This window comes from Manacus vitellinus, unplaced genomic scaffold (assembly GCF_001715985.3).
Source record: "Manacus vitellinus isolate BGI_N305 unplaced genomic scaffold, ASM171598v3 scaffold_7_pilon, whole genome shotgun sequence".
NCBI lineage: Eukaryota > Metazoa > Chordata > Aves > Passeriformes > Pipridae > Manacus > Manacus vitellinus.
In genome coordinates, this window is record NW_021940813.1 from 20,497,200 (window position 1) to 20,524,856 (window position 27,657).

General features: G+C 35.0%; 1 protein-coding gene across 2 annotated transcripts in view; it reads left to right on the forward strand.

Moving 5' to 3' along the window:
* Window positions 1-27,657, forward strand: part of MYO16 (myosin XVI) — a 279,137-nt gene that overhangs the window by 129,866 nt on the left and 121,614 nt on the right. For both annotated transcript variants that reach the window (XM_018084334.3, XM_018084332.3), the window contains exons 15-17: window positions 1,485-1,602; window positions 7,994-8,141; window positions 26,313-26,424. In XM_018084334.3, the coding sequence (XP_017939823.2) occupies window positions 1,485-1,602; window positions 7,994-8,141; window positions 26,313-26,424 (378 nt within the window). The remainder of the gene's footprint in view (window positions 1-1,484; window positions 1,603-7,993; window positions 8,142-26,312; window positions 26,425-27,657) is intronic.

The following is a 27,657-nucleotide window of genomic DNA, read 5'->3' on the forward strand; positions in this document are numbered from 1 at the left end:
TAACAGACACTTGGTGCCCTGCTCCCTGGCACAGTTTAATCTTGTAGAGATCCTCTGGTCACAGTTCAGAGGACAGCACGTGCCAGGGACCATTCACAACATTATGTCCACCCTGATTTGCAAAAGAAGAGATGTTAGGTCTCTGAATGTGAGCTTTATCATGCCACTTGCCGTTTATGTTAGAGTCCTGCTCCTGATCTTGTTTTGTTTAATAGTATTGATGTAGCCATACATATCAATGAGTCTCAATCAATGCAGGTGGAAGAGAATTATCACATATTAAGAAAAAAGAGTTACCTTTTGGTTATGGAACGATCCCTTACAAGTAACTTAGATAGAATATCTGACTTCAGATAGCACAGGTAGATGTAGCAGATTTCACCCATGGGGAATAAAGATTCTGGTTTAGGTGCCTTTTAAGGTACCTTAATGAACACAGCACCCTGGATTCATTTCTGCTGCAGTCATGCATAACACCATTAAATTAATAAAGCTGCAGAGGTTAAACCAAGTGCTGAATTATTCTAAAGAGCAGATACATTCTAAACAATGCTACTGGAGTGGAACTGAAATCAAAACTAAGCTGACTAGTTTATTGCTGCCACCTACTGCACAGACAACTGGTTTAACTAATAATTCTTAAGGGTTTGATTTTTAGAGCTTCTGTCTTTTTGATTGAAACTACATTTTATCTGTGTCACTCCACAGCTTGCTTCCCTCCCCGGCTAGGTCATCCAACTTCGTGAAAAAAATTATACTAGAACAACAGTGTATTTGGGCCACATTGCAATCCACTTCTAAGGATGCAGAGGAATGTTCTGAAGGGAATCCTTCAGGGTATAAGGGGTGTAAGCAACTAATTATACCCAAAAGAGCTAAATACAGAGAAAACATGCAATAAAGATGGCATATTTAATGTTTTGGTTTTGTTTGTTTGGGTTTTTTTAATGCTATCTTGAAACAGTTACTGTGACTATGAAAGTGTAACATGAAAATGCATTGGTGAGAGGTACCATAAAAATGTGTGAATCTATTTTTTCCTCAGTTTTTCACTAGTATAATCCTGAAGTAATTCTATTTGAAATCAATAATTCATGCAATTTCTGACATCTTATAGTGCTTGTAAATTCCTTTGATTGCTTATTAGTATTGATTGACTTTAAATTCATAAGCTGCTTTTAAAGATTCTAGTATTTTTACTAAGCATACCAGCTCTGGGCACATGACTCCAGGCACTCCTATCCAAACCAGTGATAAGGATACAGCTGACACGTCAACCATTTTCTTCTGCCTTGCATTCATGACTTCCATTATTCTGACGTAATTTTTTAAAATTATATTTATTTTTAACTATCTTACTTTAATTTGTATTTAGGAAAAAAATCTTCCAAGGATTTTTTTTTTAATTTCCAAGAGGAAAAATGATCCTCCTCCCCAGTTATTAATCACAAATCAACCATTACTTCTTTACCATCTTTTCGCAGGTAAACTGTATCTTGGAGGCCTTTGGACATGCTAAGACACCATTGAGTGATTATTCCAGCTGTTTTATAAAGTATTTTGAGCTACAGTTTTGTGAGAGAAAAAAAACATTAGTTGCAGGTAAGTATCATGTAATCTGTTTATTTTGATATCACCCACAGACTATTAGATCAGAGATCTCAGTGTGCCATACAGAGAGTTGGACAGCAAAGGCTTTAAAGTATGTGAAAGAGGCAGGGGGGCTTTAGGGAGTGTCAGAGGAACATATAGTATATGAATTGATAGCTTGTTAGGAGTGAGCAGTCTGAAGTTGTTCTGAGCAGCCACTAGGTGGCAGGGAAAGACAAGAAAAAAATTGACACCGCTGATTGCTCATAGTTCCTGGGAAATCACATTTCTCTTTATTTCCCAGATTAGTATACTGAGAGAGCTGTGTGTGCATCACTGTGAAATAAAAATAACAAAGAGATTGAGTTTTGCATTTCTACCTAATATTGTATTGGGTATTTTAAGTATCCCTTAAATTACTGAGTGATAATATAATCTGTTTAGGCAAAAAACCCAAGTATTTTCTCCAGTGCTGAAATTGGAAGTTTCTTCTAAAAGGAGTAGGAATCATGTTGATGTTTTTTCTCATTAGAGGCAAGATAGTATGGAATTTGTGCTTGCTTTCAGAGTAAGTGTGAGTCCGCTAATCCCCGGTAAGCATTCATTAGTGAAAAAAAAAACCAAACAAAAAAGCTGAGAAAAACTTGTTTGATTCTGAAAACTCTGTCTAGTCATCATAAAGTTGCTCAGTGTCAAAGCGAGGTATGCAGAAATAACTACACACAGTTTCCTCCTTGCACGGATCTTTTTGGATGGAGAAGCCGTGTGGCAAGATACATTTCACTCCAAATAAATTAGGTTCCACTGGATAAACATTTCAAAAATCTATTTTTTTTAAAATAATTTTAATTGAGTTTATGCTTTCTGAAGAGTTTCCTAAAAAAATTCTTTGGATATATTTCTTAGTGGGAATTACAATTCATATTTTTGAGACAGTTCACTATATGCTAGCAAATATGAGAGTTTCTTCAGTGAAAATATCACTGCATGGGCAATTACTAACACTGTATTTCTGGTTTGTTTTACAATGAATGTAGGATAATTGTAAAGGAAAACTAAAAAAGTGTGATTTTAATTTTTATGTATGAGCTCTTGTGGGAGGAATGTAAAGTGATGTATACATTAACATGGACTGAAGAGCATCTGAGTTGAGCTTGTAAAAATAAAGCTCAGTCCCTAAAGCTAACATTTTATAAATCCTCTGTATTATATATATTTAATTTGAATATATTGAGTTTGCAGGGACTTGAGTTTTCAAACAGGTTTACCCAGACTTGCCAGTTTAATTCATAGCCCTTTTCTGTGATGAATATAAATTGTGTCAGTTTTCTGGTACACTAATTCTGTGTTTTAATCATTCTCAAGCCATAGGCATTAAATGAGAAAGTATAGGGTAGTCAGGTCCATTAAAAATATAAACAAATTACTTATGTGCCCTACTATTCCACAATTATTTAGGAATTGTATCATTTACTCTTACTAAGTCTAAGGTAGCCAAAAGTTACATAATTTGCAGTCAAGAGTGAGAAGCCCTAGTACAGCAGTAAAAATGGGGTTTATATTTCTGAAATTTGCAGTTGTTCCTGTTGTTCAATTTGCATAGTAGATGTTGCCTTTTCTAGGCCACTGCTACACATCACCTCTGAGTAAAATTGTCCCAGATTGACACTGTAAATGAGAAAAGAATGAGACATGTTGTCTTTGTCTGGTTTAAATCCCATCCAGTGATTCTCTGTATTTATTTGCAAGATCATTTGCAGCAGTATTTACTGTCTTGTGCTGTTTAAACATGAATGAAAAATATAAATATGCAGAGCACCTTGTTTTACTGAGCCATGATTTTATAACTCATTGATACAAACTGGGCTAAATATGTCTGATTTGTAAACAAAAAATCCAAATTACACTGGATTTTCTCCATCAAAGGATTTAGGTGGTTTAAACTCCTCAACAGGCAGATCTTGCGGGTGGAGATCCAGAACAATTTGCTAAGGAAGGGACATGAAAAGTATATGTGTACATTTTTATCGTAGAGGACAAGCTCAAGGTGGCACTCCTTGCATTTTGAGAGGACATCAGTCAAGTTTGTGACAACTTCTTGCTCATGCTGAGGTTCTTTTATGCTTAGACCCTAGAAATGCTCTGACTTTTGTAACATAAGGTTTATTCTTATAGCAGAAAGTCCAATATACCTAAATAAAAGAAATACTCTCCATAATTTTCATCATCAGGTTTGATTTGGCCTTTTGCATAAACTGTATCTTTGCCACATTTTGAAAATAAGGATGGAGCTTTTGAGTGTGGTTCTACACAAAGCCAGTACGGATATATTTAGAGGTTTTATTTATCTTCTCTGACTCTTGTTTCTGATAAGGTGTACTCCAAAGTTGGGTTCAAATGGGAGTTTTTCTGTCACAAGTGCCTTTGCAGTTAAGTATCTTTTATTGCTTTAGTACAGGTAAACAAGTGGAGAAGGTGTAACCCAGATTAAGTAATTGTTGTTTGTGACTGGATAAAATAAGGCAGTGAAGTAAAAAGTCTTACATTAGAACAAACACAGAATAAACTACAGGCCTGTGATTTCATTAAATTTCTAAAATAAATTCAGAAGTCAAAGATTAAACTTCTGGCAAAAAATTGTAATCATTCATAGAGAACGATTCACACTCACAGCATAGTAGTAAAAGGCAGATTATTTATTTATTTCCAGAATGGTCCTTCAGGTAAATTGACATAATTCCTAGGATGAAAATTAAGGCTTCTATCAATTCATCAAATTACTCAAAAAAAAGACAAAAAAAAGACAAAAAAAAGACAAAAAAAAGTCTGAAAAAGTTGTTATCCAGATTTTTCTGCCTTACTTTCCAGGCCATGCTTTTCTCAGTCTTCACTTTTTGAAAAACAAGGACTGAAGTTTTTTCATTTTTTTTTTTAAGTTGCATTGAAATGGACTGACAAATGTTACTTTGTTTTTAGCAATAACTGTGTTTAGGACAGCATATCTTTTGAGAAGGAACAATGTAGTTTCAAAGAATGCATAGCTGAAAAGCAGATTTCACTGGCCACACTTTTAATAGAGAGTCTGCTTGCTGACTGTGTAGTTGTTCAGTAGATCAAATGAGCTGTTAAAGGAAGTACAAATTTGTTTGTGCCTGTAAGCACGATTAACACTGCACAAAAATGAGAGACTTTGCTCTTGAACTCTATTATTTTTTCCCTTTTATTTTACATACAGATCAACAAACATGCTTCACTCTGTAGAAAAGCGTACTACTGTGATAGTTTTCTTTATGAGTTCCTTTAGCACCATTAAGATGTGTTTGATTCTTGGTGTTTGAAAGCTTGACTTTTTTTAAAGGTCTTCCCATTGCTGGAGATGCTAGTTGAGATGAACTGTATTTAGGCTTATTAAAGTGAAGGTGACTTGAAGTACCTGAAAAGGGCTGAATTAATTTGTGTCATCTAAGTAAGTGGTGTTGCCCATCATCAAAGTTAAATGATAGATGACCTTTGATAACATTTTTCTTGCTTTTATTAATCAATGAATGTTAAAACCACCTGAGTGGTAGTTATGAAAGCCTTAGCAAAGAACATTGCACACAAAAATGTGATTAAAGAGAAGTAGTGGACTCTTTTCAAATTAATTGATGGTTGGTTTAGTTTTACTTAGAAATAAATTACAAGCACAATAAAACATGGAAATCATCCTTCAGGTTCATCTATTCTATTTTATCATGTAGGAATGGCAGACAGGTAACAATTGATTCTGATGTGTGTATCTGGGCCGGTCCTGCCATGAAAGGTTAAGATTGCATTGCTTCAATTTACAGTGTGCTGCAAAGTTACGGGAGCCAGAAACATGTATGATTTCCCAAGTGTGCCTTTTTACTTTAAGCACAGGTTTGGGTTTTGTTTTTCTTTTTGTATTGTAGCAGCAGAAGACTATATGGATGATGCACAACTTCTCATAATATAGATTCCATAATAGCAGTTCACTTCTATATTTTGTAGGATGATTAAATGGGCCAGATCATGTCTCCTTGGTTCAGCAAGTCAGATGTGCAACTCTTTGCTGTTGGTCTGCTGTCCCTTATGTAGCTATGCAGGCGTGGTTTCGGTTGCCAGCACATCTGTCAAGCCATGTCTGTGCAATTACCTAAAGAAAGTGTAGAAGAGGTCCCTGGCTAGTGACCTTTGCACTCCTTGACTGGGATGTGTTCAGGATGGTTTGACCTGTGTAGAGTAGAACTTTGAGAGACTGTGCATGGTTATATTCAATTCAAGGACAGAGCTTACCTGCTGAGACCTTTCTTAAAACAATATTTGAGATTCACCCATTTCATTTCCCTCCACTCTACACTGTCTTTCAGCAATATTCTCAAAGGCTGTGTTCCCTTAAACACACATTTTCAAGTTTCATGTTTGCTGTGTTTAATTTAACAGTATACACAGAAACTTAAAGAATTTCAAAAGATGGGAAGATAAATAGGTGGAATTTAAAATAAAGTTACCAGACAAATACAGAAGGTATAACAATAACTAACTAGCACTGAATGAGCTACTGTGGATATTAGGCAGTGTATGGTGACAGGAGCATGCCATTCTGCCCTCTAGCCTAGTCACTAGGCTAAAGCAACTACCATGCCTCTGGTACACACTCTCATACACCAACCTGCATAACTTTGCTCAGTGTTGCATTGGGCAGTACCTGTGAGTCAAGAACTGATTTGAAAATAATGCTTCAACCACAACTAGCCCCATCTTTCAAAGTCTTTAAACGCCCACACAGCCTTCAAAATTCAGGTCCTTTAGGCGTCTGAAGTTGTACTTCTGCATATGTTTAGAAGTGCAAAAGTTTTGACTGTACCAAATAAATCAGTGCTATTTTGCGCTTAATCCCAGCTTGCTTCAAAAACATAAAAAAAAAAAAGGAAAAATTCTAAAAAAACATGAGTGGCACAAAAATGGTATGCACTTAAGAAAATCCTTCTGTGCTACAGGATGCATACACCAGTATTTTCTGTAACTATGTGTTCAAGAACTGCTTCCAGTTCTTAAAGGAAGGAGTCCTAGATGGGTTGGTTGAAACCCACACTAGGGGAAGCTATGCTTTAATATTCTTCTCTGCTTACAGTGTTTCAAAAATATAGTTCCTCCATTGCTGAGAAGTGCACCTTATGCTCTAAACTCAACAGTCCTTTCCCGGGTAAGGATGCTCGCTAAGACTCTGTGAAAGCTCCACCATACTGCAGAGATTGAAAAGCCTAAAGCTGCAGCAAATTGGACTGCGTTCAAGTGGTGGAGGTGCTCAGTTTTGTGTGAAGGGACACACTTCTGGTCTTTGCACCACAGCTGGTATTTAAGTAATGGTGAGATAAATTATGCAAACGGCAGGGTAAGTGGGAGCTGGAATCAAGTTCCCACTGACAGGGAAGGCCATGACCTCCAGCTGCAGTTCGATGTTCCCTTGTTCTCTTAGTCTTTTGCATCTGGAACTGTGTGGTGATGTTCCCCCAGTGGAGGACTGAAGAGTAGACTGCCCAAAATAGTGTCTGTCTCTTCATGTATATCTATAAAATGCCTGTAAACTTGTGAACAGGTAAATGGATCTGAGGGTCCAGTATTTCATTTGCTTCTGTGATTTGCCTCTTTCAGAACCTTAGTGGGCCTGAGGTTATGTATAAGCCTGTAAACTGCATTTCTGTAGGCAAGTCTCATTCAGATTCATCCTCCTTCACCTTCTTCCCAGATTGTGCTGATCCACGTGGCTTCTCCTTTAGCCAGCTCATCACACCCCTTCCAAGATACCCATGTTTCCCCAAGCTCAGGTTAGTGAGCTTGCTGATAACCAGTTCTGTGGAGGAATTTGTCTCTTTGTAGCCATCTAGAAGTTAGGTGGTTAATCTGAACTATTAATCTGTGTGTTCTTAATCACCATCAGAGAAAGAAGAAATGCTTCCAAGGGTGTTTTTTTCAAGAGGTCTTGAATCTCTTGCATCTTTCTCTTTCTGTTAAGAAGGAGCTTAGAATAGATGCCAATGCTCACATGGCTACACTTTGGTGAGATGACTAATAGCTTGTCTCTCAAATACAGCAACTGGTTCATCAAATATATAAATAAAAAAAGAGTAAAAATCAACATCATTATCTTTAAAACTAAGTAGTTTTAAGACAGTAAGTAAGATAATTTTTTTTCCACCAATTTGAATGGAAGTAGGGCTTTATATGTGATTTATATAGAGAACCATGGGAGTATGAATGGTACTATTAAATTTTATATGTTCCTCTCAGACCATTTTATAAGAAACGTTTATTCTTAACTGTTGCAATGGTGAATGCTTTAAAAATATGTAAGTTTAGACCACTCAGTATAATGATTAATTTACGTTTGTTTCTCAATCAGCTAGGATTTATACATACATGTTGGAGAAGTCTCGTGTCATTATCCAGCCTCTCAACCAGAGTAATTTTCACGTTTTTTACTTGATGATGGATGGGCTGTCTTCTGAAGAAAAATACACCCTGTACCTCAGTAATTTGTCTGCACACAGGTAGGAAAACAACTGGAAATTTTGGGAGTATCTCGAAGTTTATTAATTCAGGTTATTTTAGAATGAAAAAGATATTCCTCACTTAGATAATTTGCCTTTTCCTTTTCAGTCTTTCCTAAGAAGTATCACTGAAATGAGAGAAGTCTATATAGTATTAATGATCTTCTCTTAAATGGGCTAAGTTTATAATGAGTATAGTGATTAACTGTAAGAAGACCAGTAGTAATTAAAATTATGTAAAATGAGTGTTTTGAGTTTTTCACATCTAAACCTTTTTCCCGTGGATTTTTTTCTCAACTTTTTCATTTTCCACTTTGACAAGTAACTTGAATAAAATAGCAGTTCTAGACTTGGGACCTATAAATAGAAAGACATAACATTAATTTTTGCAGAAAAAAACTTACTTGATTATGATTTTTTCTTAAACAGAAGTCTTCAGACTACCATTGTTTGGTAATGTTTTAAGCAGTTAGCACTTCTGTATCGTACAGAGTAGTGTAATGCACTAGCTCTGAAGAAACCTGAGGCTAAATTGCTCTACTAAAAATGATCCACTCCAAAGCAGGGAGGAGAAGAGTTAAATTCTATATACTAAATCCTTTGAAGACTAAAATTATTCTAAGTTCCTGATCATTAATTTATTCCTCTTCTGGCATAAGCTGTTTGGAAGCACTCAGTTTGTTGAGAAAATGGAACAGTTTGAAGTCACTTTACAAGAAGCTCAAACAGGAAAGAACTTAGCAGAAATATGAATAATTAGATTCACATGAACAAAGCTTTATCTGATAAGATACCTGATAATCATCCAAAAAGAACAAAATAGTATTTCTAAATATATGTCTGAACATTGCAGTACCAAAGCTCTAGAAATAATTTATAGCTGAATATTTGCATAAACCTGCTTTTATCAATAAAACTTTGCTTTGGCTATGTAGAGTAGATTGTATCTTGCATTATTGAGAGAGTGGGCCAAATATTTCTTTCTTTAAACTTCTGAGTGTAGTACTTCAGTGAGATAGATCTTTTTTAGCTGATAAAGTTAAATTAGGGGTGAAGTTCTACTGTATCAAACTCATTCATGGATCTGGAAGGCGGATCTGGCCTCATATTTTATAAGTTCATGATTTCTCGCTTAGTCAAATTTTGATGAGATCATATCATTTTGGTAACATCCATAAGTGAATTTGTCATGTTTTATTTAAGCAAGTGTAATCTTGACTCTAGTAATAAAATTAACAAGATAACAGGCCTTTTGAAACTACAGCTTGTTCCTGCCCAGCTGTTTCTTTGATAATTTTTCTGTTCCTCTTTGCATTGCTTAATATTGCACCTTTATGTAGAAGAATCAACAGTCTTAGTAAATAATGGCTATTAAGATCAAAAAGAACCTCTATTTTTATATAGTTTTTTAAGCCATTGTAATAAAAGAAATGAGATATAGCATAGTTTGTTTATTCTCATTTTCGATAAAATTATCTTAAAGAGAGTAGTATTGTCAGTACTGGTTATTGTTAGACGTGATGCTGTAAAAAGTGAGAAGTAGCTCGTGTTCTAGAGAAGCATATAATCCTGGATTCAGAGTTAATGTAAGTTGCTTAAAGGGGAAATCCCTCCCCTTTGGAGTCACTAAGAGTTTCTGTAAGGCTGGGGTTTCGCCCCAATGTGCAAGATTAGTTGTTAGGTTGTAATTCTATGGTGTTTGGTTCTGTCCTGAGAGGGAGCTTGAGTTCAGAACTTAAATGTATGTTCTTGCAAGCATTTTAATTGCTAAGGCATCGCATGAAGACAAATTGCTGGACACTTTCTACTAAACCTATATACAACTAGGATCTTAAAGTAGTAAGCCATTTAATCTACATAGAGAGGGATCTGAAGCAATACATCTCCTGCCATATCTGCATGTGGATCATAATGGATAAAGAAAGAGGCAGTTGCTGAAAGGTAAGATCATTTTTCAAGACTGAGCAGGGAAAGTGTGTCAGAAATGGAGAGTCCTGAAAGGGCAAGTCGAGGCTTTTTGATTGACAACTACTCCCATGTGTTCATTACATTCAAAAGCTGATTTTTAACAGCAGATCGTTGATTGAAAAATTCCAAAATTTCTAGTAACTTATTGTGTTTCAGAAGAACTGCAGAACTTCTTTATCTTGATGATGATGTGTAATACAAAGAGATTAGAAATTTGAAGTTATATTCTCAATTTGCTCTTGATTTGCTCTGGATTTTTTTTTCCTCAGTACGGTCCATGATTGTAAGCATTTTTTCTGACATGTGAAGTTTAGCCTCACAATAATAGTATATACTAGCTTATGTAGCCTCGTAGTTACTGTAGGTGCTACCTTAGTGATGAATCTTGCAATCAATGTGAAACAGAGAGCAATATGAGAAGTGACAAGGGTGATAGATTTGTTTGTAAATGGTCTTCTACTCTGATGAAGAAAGGAGTGGAAAGAAGAGATCAGAATGACAGGAAAGAAATATGTGGGAAAAATCTTACTGACGATAAGTGGAAATACTTGTTTCATATTAATGTTTCTATTTCAAAGCTGTGGTATCTATAACAATGTAAGAATGTCTTTGTGTAATATATACATGTAAGTTAATCAAACATATTGTTATTAAAAATCATGTCCTTGTATTTATGCCTTTTGTAATACATACAAGTAAGATAATCAAACATACTGTCATTAAAAATCATGTCCTTACATTTGTATATGTATATTAGAACTATAGCTTAAGGCCACTTAACTCTAGGAAGTGGCTTCAGAAAAGATGGTGGGTTTGACAACTGTTCAACTTGATGTCACCTTTTTCAGTTTAAACAAGATTGCTAGTTCTCCAAATTGATTGTACTGTAAAAAAGAAAAGTGAGCAACTTCAAGCTGGGAACAGTGTTAATATGCACATTCATGCAGAAGCAGAACTGTGGTCAGGACTTGCATTTTTTGTGTTTGCATTGTCAAACTTCTGATCCCAGATGTGTAAACTTTCCTTTTGCCCATAGAACAATGATGTGCACTGCACTGTGTGCTCTCTACCTGTGACGTTTCTCACACCCCTTAAAAAGCAGCGAAACTCTTCTGCACCAACAGCTGTAGATCAGTTGACAGAACTGATGTATCTTTTTTTACCAGTTTTCAGTGCAGGTACTCCCTTAGTTGTCAATAAAAAAAACTTTATATTAATTCAATGTATAAAGTAGTCATTTTAGTGAAGTAACTGAATTTCTCATCAAAGTTTAAGCTGATCTGAACCTTGATCAGTGAGGAAATAATTTCACTCTCTAAATTGTAAGGCTGGTCCTCAAAAAAGGATTAAAAATTACAGTGTGCTAAAGTGAATGGTATAGTAAAGATTCCAGTAGACAGAGCCTTATGTCTGATTTTTTTTGTGTTTCCAGTCATCATCTTTTCTAGCAAGCACTAATACAATGTGTAAAAAATAATGGTTAGTCTAGTATCATCCATATTGATCCCTACTCTTTCCTTCCCTTACATACAAGAGCTCAAGATGTAAATTTTCAAGACTGAGTAGCCAGTTACCACAGATTTCCCCTTTTCAGCATACTCAGGAGGCAGCCTCTATTTTTTCTGACTGCTATATATATAAAGCTCGGAAGACAGTGCACATTTCCATACCCTCCCTCTCTCTTTTCTTTCCTTTCCTTTTATCTTTGGATGCTTTTTTTGTTTTCCCAATCATTTGATTATTTTCTCATTAAAAGTGGAGTAGAGATTATAATCTTGAAACTAGCAATTTTCCATATCCGTGCCATTTGTCTACAAACCTTGCTGTCTCAGTCTAACAATGAAAGCTAAATTCATAGAGAAAAAATTTTTCTATTATTATTTTTTGTTTTTTTATTTTCTCCACATAATTGGAAAAATAGCCAATTTAGAGGTGTTCCAGTCCTCTGATGTTCCATGCTGTTTCCTTGTATTCAAGCCTAATAGATAATTTTTTGACTTACCTGATACTGATATTGGTGTATGACGACTGGAGGAAAATCCAAGGAAATGTTAGGCTTAAGTTACAACATTAGTTGAATCTAAATGTTGTGAATGAAACAACTAGATCTGTAAGGGTTACATCAGATTTTCCCATGAACGATAGTCCTGCTGGAATAAAAGTTTCTATATGAAGTGTCAAGTTACATCACTTTATCAGACTGCCATTAGACTTTGTGTGATGAAACTCAGCATAAGTTAGTTGTATCAAAATTTGAGTTTCACCCCAATAAAGACTAGTGTTGAGACTTCATGAACTTTACTGTTGAGGATCAACTTTGTTTTAAAACTCTGCTGACAGAATAAAGCTCCAGGCAATTGGGAAAGTGGAATTCATTGTATTTAATTTTAGGAGGATGGTAAAGATCAGACTCAGAGGTTCCTCTGCTGTATTTCACTTTTCCATTATGGGTGATACTGGCGCAGGAGAAGAGCAAAGCTGTGGCAGGAGATGTTTAGGCTCACCATCCCTGCAACTGACGGTCAAGTCCTTCTAGTTCTTCTTCCAAAGAGATCTTCTTCCAAAGGAGGTCTCTTAAATTGGAAACAAACATTCAAGTTCTGGCTGAACAAGTAAATCTGTGTTTTTCTCGTTCTGTGCAAGTTTTCCTGTCCTGACTTATTTACATGCAGCACATTCCTTTTCTTCAAAAAGCTTGCATTTTAAGTAAGTTAACACTTATATGCAGTGATACATGTAGTGCAAGGTATGTATATTAGCATGCCTAGTGAGCCGAGGACAATTGGGATATAGAAATTTTTCAAGCACACTTGAAAAACCTTCTAAATAATGGAGTAGTATGAAGATACAGTTTCAAACACAGGTTTAAAAAATGGAGGGAGTTATCGCTAAGTTAATTTTGTTGGAATTTGTTTTACTACAATAAGTGAATATGGATAAGTGAAACCCTAAATAAAAGTGAAAATAGTTTGGGTTTGGTTTGTTTTGTTGTGTTTCAACTGCAAATAATATAAAAGTTATACACTTCCATAAGTTTACATCTTCCTTATATAATTTACTTCTATTTAAAAGCTTTAACTGTGAACATTTGTTTCTTGGCTATCCTCATACAATACTACTGTGAAAATCTGATTTGCAACAAATAGTACTATTTTAAGGACAAGATCTGTAGATTCTGAATGTAATGAGGCAATTCCATTTACTTACATTCCAGTGATGTCTGACAGCTGAACTGAATCAGTTAGTTATTAGGAAGGTAATGAAGAGAGATACAAAGCAGATATATTTGATGAGATTTTGGAGCAGGTTTAAACTTACTTTAGTGAGTTTTATATCTATGTAATCTGGAATAATTGTAATGTGAAAGGAATTTTCTAAATTTTCTCTCTTGTCTTTTGTGCTTTTTTTTTGTTTTGTTTACTTTTGCTGCTTTCTGTGTATTCTTTTCCTGTTTACCCTGTATTTACTGATATTTGAACTTTTTAACTGATTTCTGTTTTGAGATTGAACTGTCTTTAGTGCATGTAGATCATATGCATATTCCAGCAAAATGTGCTTTCCCATAGTTCTCTTTAGCAGATTTTTTCTGTGCCCTCTTATACCATCAGCCTCCAGTTTCCTTTTATTTCAACTTTAGTTTGAAAAGTTATTTTGGTCTTTATCCTAATACTCTTACCATCTTCACTTTTCCTTTGTCTTCCTCATTCATGCAGGTTTTCTGTGTAAACAGCATTCATGACCTTATTCCCCTTGGTTTATTCTTTTTATGAGCAGGAATTGAACCAAAAGGAACGGGTTGGGGTTTTTTTTCCTTAGCTCTTTTTCTCTTGTCCTATTCTTTCTTTGAAGTTCAGGCTCCATTAATCTCTTGGACCATGATCTTCAAGCCTCAGTGTTGATCTTTGCACTTAAAAGAAGGAACTGTTGAGAGGCAACATCAGTAAATGACTGATGTGTGGTTTTTTATGCCAGATAGTAATAGTAATGACTAAATCACTTAGTTTTGCTGAGGATGGACACCAGAAACTGTATTATATATTGTATTAAGATACAACTTCACATTTCAAAGTGATATTGATTAACCAAAACTAATTTTATTTAATTCTAATGTAACATTTTGCAATACATATTTTCAGACATTCCAAGACTGAAAAATAGAAGAGAGTGTAAGTTTGGGGAATTTTTTCATCCACTATTGATTTTAAAAAACCCAACCATAATCAAAACAATTGATTTGTTAGTCTGTGGTCTAATTAATCTCATTTTTCTTATTCACGTACCTCACTTCTGTTCAGCTAGCTTTTCTGTTTAGTCACTCATATTTTAGGCTTAGACTGTCATGTTTTAATGAAAATTAAATGGAACCCTGAGGAATTTATTAGTGTACAGCAACTAAGAAATTTTTCAGTGTTTTTTAGCAGGGGAAACGTGGTGACTGGACAATGTAGACTAAATCTTCCTTCCTAAGATCATCACTGTGCACCTTAATATTCAGGAAAAGCTAACATTAGTGTCAGTGTTAATATTAATATACAGTGTTTTTTCTGAAAATTGACTCCATTTCCTCTGTCTTAAATCCCCCATGTGGATAGGCGTGTCCTAGAAGATACATTACGAGGAGATTGGCAGTGCAAATACAGAAGAGATAATCAGGATCATGGCTTAGGTTTTCAAAACAAAACTGAAATACTAATTTGTGTCATCTGCTTTATTTTGCAAATAAGTGGTTATTTTTCTGTTTGCAGATACCTACACTTCATGCGTAAGGTATACCTCTATGTTATTAATTTTATTTCGCAATATTTGTTTTGAGACCTGGCTGGGCAATTGTTTTGAGTGGTTCATCCTGACTTCAGGGTTAGTTACATACGCACCTGCATAGTTGCATTCTAATTATATGTCAAGATATCCAAAGCAGTATTTTTCTCTTGAAAGTAGCAGTAACTGAGTTTTGGATTTTGATGTTTAATTTATTTATTCCAGTTTTGACATTAGCTGCTTTTGATATTACTGCTTTATTCCCAAAGGATCCTTTAAGAAAATATATCTCCAGTGATGTCGAATAATCATTAATTTACCTGAAGTTCAAGAGGAATTTTTATTTAGCAAAGAAAAGGTAGTAAAATAAATCTTAGACTTAGCTCAGGGTCTTTGTCGGAGGTCCCAGGTGGACTTGTTATTTGTCTGACTTTCAGAATAAATACTATAGAAATTCTGCTTCGTTTGAGAGTGTAAATCTGAAACTCATATTTCTCTGGGTATTTTTTTTCATTTGATGTTAAAAATCCCCTCTTCATTGTATTATTCTTCATACATATTGATTGACTAGTGGCAGAGGATGTACAGTCCTCCATTGACAGAGTCTCAGAGGTAAAGAAATAATTTGTTTTGATTACCTCTCTTTTCAACAACTGTTTTTCTCTCCACTGTAATTCTATAAAACTGAACCTGTAGGACTAACTATGTGTAAATGAACAAATGATGTTTTCTCAGGAACGAATTGTATGTTTATGGTAGTACATAGTTAAGGTAGAGCCAAGGCACTCTTCCTTGTATTTTTGTATTGTCCTAGAGGAACTCAGATATGTGATAATGTTTGGTATTTTACGTTTTCTCAGTGTCAGTTCAGAACAGAAAAAATTACATCAGACCATATAAAAACACTCTGACTTTTGCCTTTTTTTAGCTCTAGTCAGTTTCCTTTTGCATGTTTAGTTTCATTTCACAAACTTGCATTTATTTCATTTGACTTGGCATGATACCGTTTGCTATTTCTTCGAGAGAGGATTTGTCTTTCTTGTCTCTTTTGGGGTAAATACGATATGGAAACAGGTGCAGAAAATAAAAGGAGAATAATCTGTCTGTGTCAGGAAAGATAAAGAGTAGGAGGCAAGAAAAACCTGAAATCTGTTTAATAAAAAAAAAAAAAGAAACAAATCCGGTAATTAGGAGCACTGGGATCTTTAGAGTCTACTGAAGACATCTGTCTTCAGTAGTTTTAAAAGAAAACTACACATACAATAAAACCTTGTTTGGAATAAATTGCTTTAAATGGAGAACGCAAATGGAAAAATAAATATATATATATTTATATAATATAAATATATTTATGATTTCCCAATTTGTTGTGACTTCTGTTGATGAGTATCTTACCCCTTAAAGTTTCTGAGCCAAGTTCAACCTTTTGTTAGGAAAAAAAAAAAAGGTATCTCCAGAGATCTATGGACAATATATAGAGATATATAGAGATATATGCGTATATATAATATTCAGGTTAAATTTGGTCTTCTGTTGAAGAAATTAAATGCTGAGTGTTTAGGCAGCCCACTAGTATTTCACGTCAGACTGAAAATGGATGTAATTCCAAGGGATGAAATTACTGTAGAAACCCTAGCTTAAAAGCAGATATGATTACTCACTTATATAAATGGTAGAAAAGTTAATTTCGCTTTTACTTTAAGTAAAAAATATGTCTCTGCACTTTACTAGGATGCTAATCATCTCATATGTGGCAGGAGATTCAGTGGATTCAGCTTCTGAAACCACTTAGCTATTATGTTGCATAAATCTAGAGTGATAACACAGTTTTGCAATTTATATTTCAAAAGTCACTTTTGAAATCATCCTGATACAATTACTGTAGATGACTTTCCAGTCAGGAATGGGTCATTTAATAAATTTTTATTGACATATGGAAACCCCAGTCATTGAACCCAGCTCATCTCAGCATTAGATCTAATGGAGATAATACCAGTCACCATTGTTTGAACTTGCTGTCTTCTCTGAGCTCCCTGAGCTCCCTTGTAGTTTTTCACTGCACTGGAGTTACTGTAGCCAGCTCTCTCTAGGTAAACCAGGCAAGGTCACCCCAAAGCACAGCATAGTTTTTATCCTCTACTTCTTTCATTAATCATAACTCAAAATTACCTCAACTCTGAAGTTAAACATGATTGTGTCAAATTAGTGCCATTCACAATTCCCTTTAATTCCTGGATTTTCACACTGTTTTTTGTAGTTAGCTATTCAAACTGAGTTTTGTCTAAAGCATACAAGTAACAAATTAAAATTTTCTGAATATGCTACTTGAGTGGTAATGGCCAAAGGATGTTAGGATCTTAGTTTTATACGGCTCCTAAAAGTGGCAACTCTACTAGTCTGGCTTCTGAATTTATTTTATGCAGTACAATGCAGAACAGAACAGTGTGGGAACATCTTGCACTGAATCACTCATTACTCAAGTGATCTTTGGAACTTTTTTATTCTATGTATAGGTCTCATCTGTATCCAATTAGTTTATGACCCATCTCTTGGAATCATGGCACAAAATGTTATTACTACAACATAGTACAATACAGCATAAATTATATGAAACTGCTGTACTCAGTGGTTGATATCAAAAGGAAACAAAGCCAGTTTCGAGTATAATTTCAAGGGTTTGAGTCACCTTTGATTAGCAGCCAACAGATGTAAAATAGTACATGGTCTTTTTGAGGTACTTATTGATTATATATTAGGACATATAATATCATGTGCTAATATATAAAAATATATATATGTACATATTACATAGACATATATTAGCCTATCTAACCAGGGAAAGCTGTATTTTTAACAGATCTCTGTAAACAGTGCTCTGGATCACGCAAGGAGATACACTGGAGAGAGCTGAATGGGTCCAGTGTTTCAAGGAAGAAACATGCATGAGGTTTGAGACTTTAGACTCAATGATCTTAAAGGCATTTTCCAGCCTAAGTGATTCTAAGATTCTATGATTTTTATCTGTGACCTGACTAGGCTAATAAGTCTTATGCTTATCTGATTGGAAGTTAAAACATTTCTTGTATAGTAGTAATACAGATGAGAAAAATTGTTAGAACAGATGCAGTCTGCACAAAGAACTATGCAAATCAAAGAAGTCCTCTGAAATAAAAAATTTACTACAAATTTTCTGCTGACTGAAATGACGAAAAATGGCGCTGAAACAATGTAGAAATACCATTTCAGAAGCAAACTGCATTTATAACCATAATTGCAGAGAAGTGTAATTTATGGCTTATGAAAATGCTGACACCCTCTAATTTCTGCTTTAACCTTTATAAAATTTTAACATAACTAAATCATTAAATGGATAGAAATCAGTTTACCCAGCTGTCATTGCAGCTTAGTATTAAACCTACTTAGGAAATGCAACGTTTATTTTGATGCTGGTACACTAACACCAGTTTTGTGATCTGTTTTCACCCAAGATGAGGATCATGAAGACTAAGAAAAGTGCTAACCGCTTGTAAAATAAGTTCGTAGTCTTTCACTGTAAAAATTAATAATGAAAGCGATAATATTTAATAGGGAAAAAAATTATTTAGTGGAATAGCTTGCGGATTGTTGATTGCTAAATAAATAACATATATAAATACGTACAAATTTGTGTCATCTATAGTTGAAAAGAGAATACTCTTACTTTATAGAACAAAGTAAATTAGGGTAAAGGCTGGTTCTACACCAGCTCATATTCATGTATTGTGTGAGACTTTCTTAGCCCATGAAAGGCAAATAATTGTAATTGATTAATTAGTTAATTGTACTAATCCTTCTTAAAAACCCCGACTCATTAATAAGTAAACAATGTATACTTCACAGTATTTCAAAAGTCACTAGAGTGACTAGTAACTTGGGGAGGCCTTAACTTTTTTGGACCAAATTAAAAGTGCCTTAAATGGATCTTACTGTTCAGAATTACTTGTTTAGTAAACACACCTGAATACACATGGTCATGGCTGCATGTACAGGAAGAAGCAGCTTCTTGTAAGGCTGCTGATCTGAAACTGATCCGTGAACTACAATCAGGAGCTATATGAAATAATTTTGAATTATTTTTATCAATGTTTTAACTGCATACTGGTGAAAGTTATAAGCAGATTCCCAAAGCACTTTTTAAAGTTTAGATCAGATATTGTGGCTCTTAACCCAGTAAGCCTTATTTAGTGAATCAGCATCTGAAAGTAGCCAACACTGGTAGAGAAATGCCTTTGAGGCTCATAAACTTAATGACATCTACCTGGCAACTAATTCCAAAGTAAGTCTGAACACAGGAATACAAAATTACTCTTCGTTTTAGGAGCAAAGTTCAAACAGAATTTTTGAAGCATTTCAGGACATGGATTGGACCAGTTTGCACTTGCATGCAAGCTGCTTATTTTTTTACATCTTCAGCAATGCTCAGTATTCATCATTATGCCCCTTATTTAATGTATATTAAACTTAAAAATTATGCTTTTAAAGTGATAGATCACAGAATTATGATCTCCTGAGTGATTCTGTCCTATAAAATACTGAATCATGAATAAGATAAACAGTACTAGAAGGTATACTGTATTTATTAATTCTTGTAATATCATTAGAGGTGTGAAAAATTCTATTTTGAGTCACTCGTTGTACATTCATTTTTTTCTTGAATGGAATAATTCTAAATTTACATTTTTATGTAATTTTAGAAACAAAATGCTTGAATCTGTGGTCTCAGCCTATTCTGCAAGAATATTAATATAATTAGAAGGGGAAAAAAAAGCATACCTGATTGTAGCCTAACAATGTTTGGCATTTTCAGGATAAAGACCAAGATGTATTTCTTTGCTTTCCATTTGAGTATATCCATTGTCTGAAAAACTTATATACTTCACAGTACATGTAGTCTTACAGAATTATTTGAAATTTCATCTTATGAAAATATCAAGGCAAAACTATTTACTGAACAACACACAGATTAATACAAGCTTTCTGTGCTAAAACCAATTTACAAAACACATAATTTGTTATTTTGTCAGAGAAATAAAAGTAAGAGCTGTGTTCTGGCTGTCAACAAATCTGTCTACAGTGTTTAATTAATTAATAATATACTGATACCTTGCCTCCTGACATTAACAAAGCCATTCCTATTTTTAAATGCTGGGTTTGGTGCATTATTTCACTAGTTATGAGCAGAAATATGTGCACTTAAATGGTTAGCAGTAACTCCAGCTCAGTGCTGGTTTAAAAACTGGAGACAAAGGAAAAAAAGGCAGTAATATATACCCTTTTTTCCCTCAGAAAAAAAAAAGCCAGAAGCTATTCATTATCATGTTCTTTAAATGTCGTTTACTTCATTGATGTCAACTGTTTTGCTTTGTCGTTATCTCGTTCCTGTTTACATATCAAACAGTGCTGAGAGCAAGGCAGCTTTTCCACACTAAGCAGAATGCATTGTCCTCTCATATTCACATGAGGTATCTAAGAATACTAAAATGTTTGTTATAATTTCTTTTTCTGTGAGTTTGTAAATAGAGTAGAGATTAGTGGAATTTATTTTTCAAAGGTAATGTTTTGGTTTTATACATTCAATACCCTTCATCCCAGCAGTTTTGAAAACATATGTAAAGCTATGAAGTCATTACTTTTCAGTCTGGCAAAACAGTCCTTAAGTCCGATGTTTAGCTATACCTAAATTGTGTCTTAGGATTTAGCAAGTAGTCTCAGGAATAGCTAACCTTTTAGAAAACTTTTATGTATTTCAGAAGAAGACCTTACAAATATTTAATGTGAGTACTGTAAACTGACCTAGTTGTAAGAAAAGTGGTTTTTAAATAGTCATGCTTTGTCTGTAACTAACACATATCTGAGATACTCTGATTTCCACTGGAACTTAAAGTAAAAATTAACTGATCTGGTAATGTTGGATTTTTAGTGACAACCATTGTGCTTAATCAGAACTACAACCCTGAACTGACTGGGAAGGAGGGATGCAAACTGCAAAGGAAAAAGCCACACACTTTCACGTGATTGTGCAAGTACATGGTTCATTGGGCAGCACTAATAAGGGGAAGGAAGGGATTTAGCTTGTTAATCTGTGCTTCTTAATACAATGTCACATTAAATGACACCCACAACATACATATCGATTGTGTTAAAGCTGGAGCCTGATTATGAAATACTGCTTCATCCTCCTATGATGTTGGCTCTTTTGAGAATTTTCTAGCAACAAAGCATCAACTCATGAAGATTTTCTAATAATTTTTTGTTTTAGACTTTATATAAAGACAGGTGGAGGCAAAAGGTAAGTCTGTGAGGCTCACTGTGAAGTGTATCAGAGATACCTCAGATGCTGCCAAGGAAAAAGTCCATAGCTGTGTTGGGGCTTCATCTGAGCTAAGTAGCTTCACTTACCATGTTTTCTATACTACATCTGGTTCATACAGTTATAGTTCAGGAATCTTTGTGTGTCTTTGGAATCTGCATTGCATGTTGTAGAAGCAAATGTACGATAAAGTCATATGCCTAGAAGTTATGTAGGCAATGCTTGGAACAGCTTGAAATCTAGGTCTCCAGTACTACTTATTTCCTTCAGTCTCACACACTGTATCTGCCTTTCTTTCTTTCTTAGTAAACCAGAGCTCAACATAGAGTGTTAACCTATAACTTTCAGTTGTACTTCATATCGACGTTTCTTACTATACTAAGATTCAACTGAAATCAGTGGGATGAAGCATTGGTTTGAAGTTAGTTACACATAAATATTTGGCTGAATTAGGACAATAACGGTGGTGAAATAAATCATTATTCAACTTCACAGTACATGTAAATCTCACAAGAAAAAAAGAAAAAAAGTCTTCTTTCTTGTTCCAGTGGCCTGAAATCACTAAATATGATGTCATGGTGGGCATGGTCTGTGTCTGTTTTTAGAACAATTGATGCAACGTTTTACAGAAGCTAGCACTTAGAGGATACTTGTGTGTGCTTTTTAATGACACTTTTTAATGTCAAGCTGTAATAAAAGCCTTTACAATATTAGAAATGTATGAATACTTCCAATAGGCATATTTGGTCTAACTGATATGCTCTAGGTTATGGGCACATACCAGTTGCCTATAAAGCTGACACACTGAGCAATTCGTACAAAGCAAGAGACAAGTCAGTCCTGTTTCCTGTCTATCATCATGATTAGAAAGACACTCTCACAGTCTATATAATTGGAGATGTATGCAGAAAATCATATCCAGGAGGAAGATGATGTTTTGAAATAGCCTGGTTTCATTTCTTTCTTCTAAATTTCTTTAACTAGACAGCACATAATAGTTTTGGAGAACCTGCATGATAATAAAATAAAAAAAAACAAGACGTATTTTTTCTTCTTTAAGTGAAAACAAAAACATTCTTGTTTGGATAAATGAATTTGAAGTATCAGAATCTCAGTTTAATAGCTATTTTGAATTAGTAAATGAATATAAAGAGTTTTATCTCTATGTCACTTTTACAAAAGAAAAAATGGATTTATAGACAGTCCAGAATTTCTGATTCATAACATGAAATGCAGTGGCTTGCATTGCCTAATTAGGTATTGAAATACAGTCCTGTATTTAGTGATTAGTTTATCTTAAATATTAATTCTTTGCTTCTTCCATGTAAATTCTTTACCCTCTAATCTTGAATTCCTTTTAGCAAAATAAATGTACTAGATCCTATGGCCAGTCATGCTAGAATAGGAGTTGATATTATTCTGTTTCTCTCAGGGTTAGTTAAGAGTTATCCTACTAGTAGCAGAGAAATGAGATGTGGACAAGTGGATCAGCAGAAGAAAGCACAACATAAATGTTGTAATTCCTCAGAGGAACCAGTTGACCAGGTATCTCAAAAAGAGAACAGATTATGACATTCAGCTCTTCTCATGCATTTGGGTATTTGTTTTTTTTTCTTTCACCAATTAAAGAAGTATAAACAGAGAAAAATTATATTTTCCTTTGCCCTTGGTTTGAAAGGGGCCTCCAGAAATCTGGTCCAACTCTTTGTATCAAGACAGAATCTACGGTGAAGATAGACAGTTCTTTGAAAATCTATTACGACAGCTGCACAGAAGAAACAGAAAACTCAACTGGTTTGTAAGCTAATGACAGGGCACTTTTATCTGTCTTCGCATTCATGTTCCCAGTTCTTACCAGGAAGATAATTCTATCATTCCTAAATTTTTAAAGTTGTGGTTTTCTGCATTGGGATGATATTTGGAATAAGCAAAGTTTCCGTTGTGACTTTCAACCCTTCCCTTTTTTCACTTTATACAGTATAAGAACTAAAATCTAACTAATGTAAGCTTGAGATCATTTAATGTACACTTTTACCTCAAAGCCAGTAGAATAAAAATTTTACCTCTCTGAGTGATTATGTGCAAGAAAGGGTTATTTTTCAGTCATCCCAGTAAACTTAATAATAAATAGTTTCATGTACAAACCATTTATTGTCTAGATACAAAATCAAGCTAAGTTGAATTAGCTTTGAGATGTTGGTAGTGATCACAGCATGTATCTTGACAATAATTTTGATACAGCTTGCCTGGGATGTCTTCATCAATTTCAGAAGTTTGGCTCTGTGCCCCAGCTCTTCCTAAAACAACTGCTGAACATTTCCTGACTTACCAATAACACTAATTCCCCAGGTATTTTGAAGGTATACAAAAAAACGTTCTAAAAGAGGTTTTCTTTGGTGTCTAGCTCATAGAAGGTGATCAAAGTGTCTGGAAATTTCCTGTTGGTGATTTTGTAAACTGTCTCATGAAATGTTCTAGAAGAATGTAATTGCTTTTAGGCTGGGGAAACTGATTCTAAATTCAAGTGCACCTTAGAAAATGTCCAACTGCATCCGTTTCCAAGGGCACCAGTACATCTGCTGATTAAATCTTCAGGACATGTATTACTGGGAAAGTCAGATTCTCTTCCAACAGGCATGTCCCAGCAGGTGCTGCAGTTTATGGATGGGTTGCTAGAGCCACAAGCACCTGGTATGGCAGGTGCCCAGTTTACCCCCTGCTGTATCAGCAAGAAGTGGTTGCGCTGAAGGCAAGAACTGACGCGTGTTGGTTCATATCACAGCTCAGCTCTTTCAGGAACTTAATGTTCTGCATCACTCTGCTGTGCTGCATCCTGCTTTCATATGTGTTGGTAGTGTTCACACATCCTTTTGCAACATCAGTACCCACTGGCACTTCAACTGTGCTAAAAAATGCTGGTTAAATAGGGTTGCTTAAAAAGGAGAAGTGTAGAATATTCTCTTCACAGGACAGGAAAGACTACTTGCTTAGTACAGAGTACAAAGAGTTATTTAGGGAGAACACCATCCAGGAGGAGGTTTTTTTACAAAAATAGCCATATGCTTCCAACTGTTCCAACTGTTCAACAATAGGATATTTTGACAGCAGAGTAGCTGCTTCTGTAAATCTCCTAATTATGGATCAAAAATGCCACTGACACATGATGCATAACATGTACTGATATAAGCTCATGCAACAGTTCAGAACAGTGGAAAATTTTCTGATGGATTAACCTTTATACCAATAGGTTCTATGCCAGATTCAGTATCAGATATATTCTAGGCTCCTTTTGAACCTACAGGCAATATAAAAAAAAACAGGAAAAAACCCCAACCAACCAACCAAACAAAAACATTAAACTGACCTATACTTTGTGTCATCTGCTCTAGCTGATTTGACAGCTGTGCTGTCATTTGTATCTACCTGATTCTGACAAAATTGATGCTTTTAGTAGCCTTAAGGAACCAGAGCTGAGCACTGGCAGTGATGTTCACAGACCCACATTCTCAATGGCAGTGTTAATTCACCAGCTTTATCCACTGATGTGAGGCTTGTTTGTAGTTGAGGTATCTGCTGACTGGCTCCTCCTGTGGTTGCAAAAAGTGCTTATGCACCTAAGCACACATTTCCCCTCCCCCATCATTCTTCTTCTGCCCACCTGCTGGGGTAATTTATGTCATTATCACTGCAAGGGAAATCAACACTGTAAATCTGGTATTGGTCCACTAAAAGTGCACTTTGTGTTTCTTGTGTGTACCACTTAAACCTCATTATCAGCTAGAAAAGTGCAAATACTAAATAATTCTTCCTACACACATTCACATAAAAGGCCACCTTTATAAGAACTACCACCTTTACTAGAGCATTGCCAGGCCTGCTGTACTAGAAGGAGTTTTATTTTGAAATTATGTCTCCTCTATAGAGCTATTAGAATAGGATTATAAACGAGCTATTAGAATAGGATTATAAACGAGCATTGCCAAAATTTAAACCTATGTTGTTTCCCATATTTACGTGACAGATCATGGACCGAACATTGGTAGAGAGCAGAATGGTTGTGGGGAATTTTTGTTGCAATTGTGATGAAGGGATGAGGGGTGGTGTGTGTGCAAATTATCCACCTTTGTTGTGTAGTGATGGTGTTATTTGGATATAGATGTGGAGAATTCTTTTGTTTATGTAAGTGATGTTTGTGAAGATTGTAGATTGTGTGATGAATGTGTATTTTAATGCTAATGATAATTTAATGCTAATGATAAAAGAAAACATCTTCTTACATTCTCTGCATAATGTAACTAAAAGTCAGATCCCATCAAATATTCAGACTCCTCATTCTTAGTGATTTCAGCTGTATGAAGATACCTGAATACTTTAAAAAATACGGCTCATAGACATATTTCAAGAGGGTTAAAATAGTGTTGTAAAGGTTAGATTACTGCACTTTTCAGTAATCTGTTTTACTGTAGTTTTTGTTTAATCTGTTTTGTGCTATTACTTCTTATGTTGCTTCTGTGTTTCTCTTTCCTGAGTTAGCTGCTGCACTAGGTGTCTCTCTTTCTTTTTTCTAATCATTATTTTTGAGAAGGTTCATAGAATTTCCTTTTGCTTCACAGTGTGCAAACCAGTACAACTTAAGGGCTGTACAGTTACTACTCCATGTACTTAGTTACTACTTAGTTACAGAGATGCTGAGTATACCTGTCATCCGTTCAGCTGCTAAGGGAATGAATGATGATAGTGGCAGTTTAGAGCTGATCTATTCCCTAGCAACAGGAGGGGAATTTAAAGCAGAGTTATCAGAGGTTCTCTTCAAATATTCCTTCTGAAAGGGAATCTCTGGTAGTGCAAGAATGGCAAAACTGGCAATCTGAAGTTTTAGCTTACACATAGGACTAAAGTTGGGGCTGGGGGGAGTCTTAAGCAAAAGTTTAAGAAAGAAATACAGAATATTCTGTTGCTGGTACTGTTCTCTCCAAAGGCTGAGAAAAATCTGTTATAACCCTCTGCTTAGAAATGCAAAGCTAGATTTTAACTTCAAAAGTTTGATCATGCACCAGCCTTGTAAATGCCATATATGCTGTTTTTCCTCTCTGCAGGTATCTAAGCCAGACTGTACTGGAAGAAACGATGTCAACAGCCAACCCTCAAAACAGGGAGAAATTAATCCTACTAAAACAAGCTCTAGGTGCTCTGGGATTTAATAGTCTGGTGAGTTACACAAGTGTATGGTATTTGTGGCTAAAATCATCATAGTAGTTAAAAACAGCCCATATGGATCTCTCCCTGATAACCTTTTGGAGGGAAAAGAAGCGCTTTTTTTGGTTCGGTTTTTTTTTTCCCCTGTTGTTTAAGAGCTTGAAACAATATACAGTATTAGCTCACTCCAGAGAAATTACTGTAATCACTTTTAATTAGACACAGAACCAGCAATGTAAATCTGTTTAATTCTTAAAGATTCACTACACAGCTGCAAGGTATAATACTCTGAACAATTAAATTACATAGATAAAAAGAAACAATCAAATCCCATGTGACAGACATCTCATAAAATCCACAGGCATTTTTTTCCTCTTCTTGATTATCTCCCTGTCTTTTTTAATTTTGTGAAACACACATATGCTAGCAGTACCTGAAAAGAAGTAAATAAATATTTAGTCAAAGAAAATTAGAGCTGGGTAACCTGAAAGAGCTGACTTAACTCCTCAAAAACAACAAGAAGATAGGCCTTGTGTTTGTCTTTTATCCTATAAAACAAATGAAGATAATTTGGAAAATTAATCAAGAAGAGGTTTTGGAGGACAGAAATTAGAGGAAATGGAGGGATGAATATGAGAACTCGTATAATTTGTGTAAATATGCAACCTAAAAAAGTGTAAACGATCTTTAAATCTCCTCTGTATTCAGGCAGCGTTAGAATAATTATTTAGGAGGCTAGAAATCTGTGGAACTCTGGAGTGCTGCACACTGATCTCCTGCATTGAAGGTTAGAGCGGAATATGTAAAACACATTCCTAAAATTTCTACCCATTACTTCTGAGGTACATGGAAAGGTCTGTATGTATTATTCCTTGACTATCTAGCCACATTTAATGATAAATTATCTTTCTGAAGACTTACATAAAGATTCCTTAGCAGTTTTTAATGGTATCTTCAAAAATATGTTAATTTTTATTAAAAACAATTGTTTTAAAGGTGAGGGAACACACATCTTAGAGCACACTGAGAAAGTGTTTGAGAATCTGGAATATGAAGTAAATCTGAGAGCTTACTGAAATCCCCAGAATAAACAGCTGTCCCAGCCCTCTGCCGTTCAGTGTTGTACACTCATTCCCAAATCAGTTCTGAATGATCTAACTTACAAACAAGGAGAATGCTGTACTAGTGTGCCATTTCATCTTGCCTAAGATATCATCCCAAGGAGCAGGGTATAGCACCCTTGTT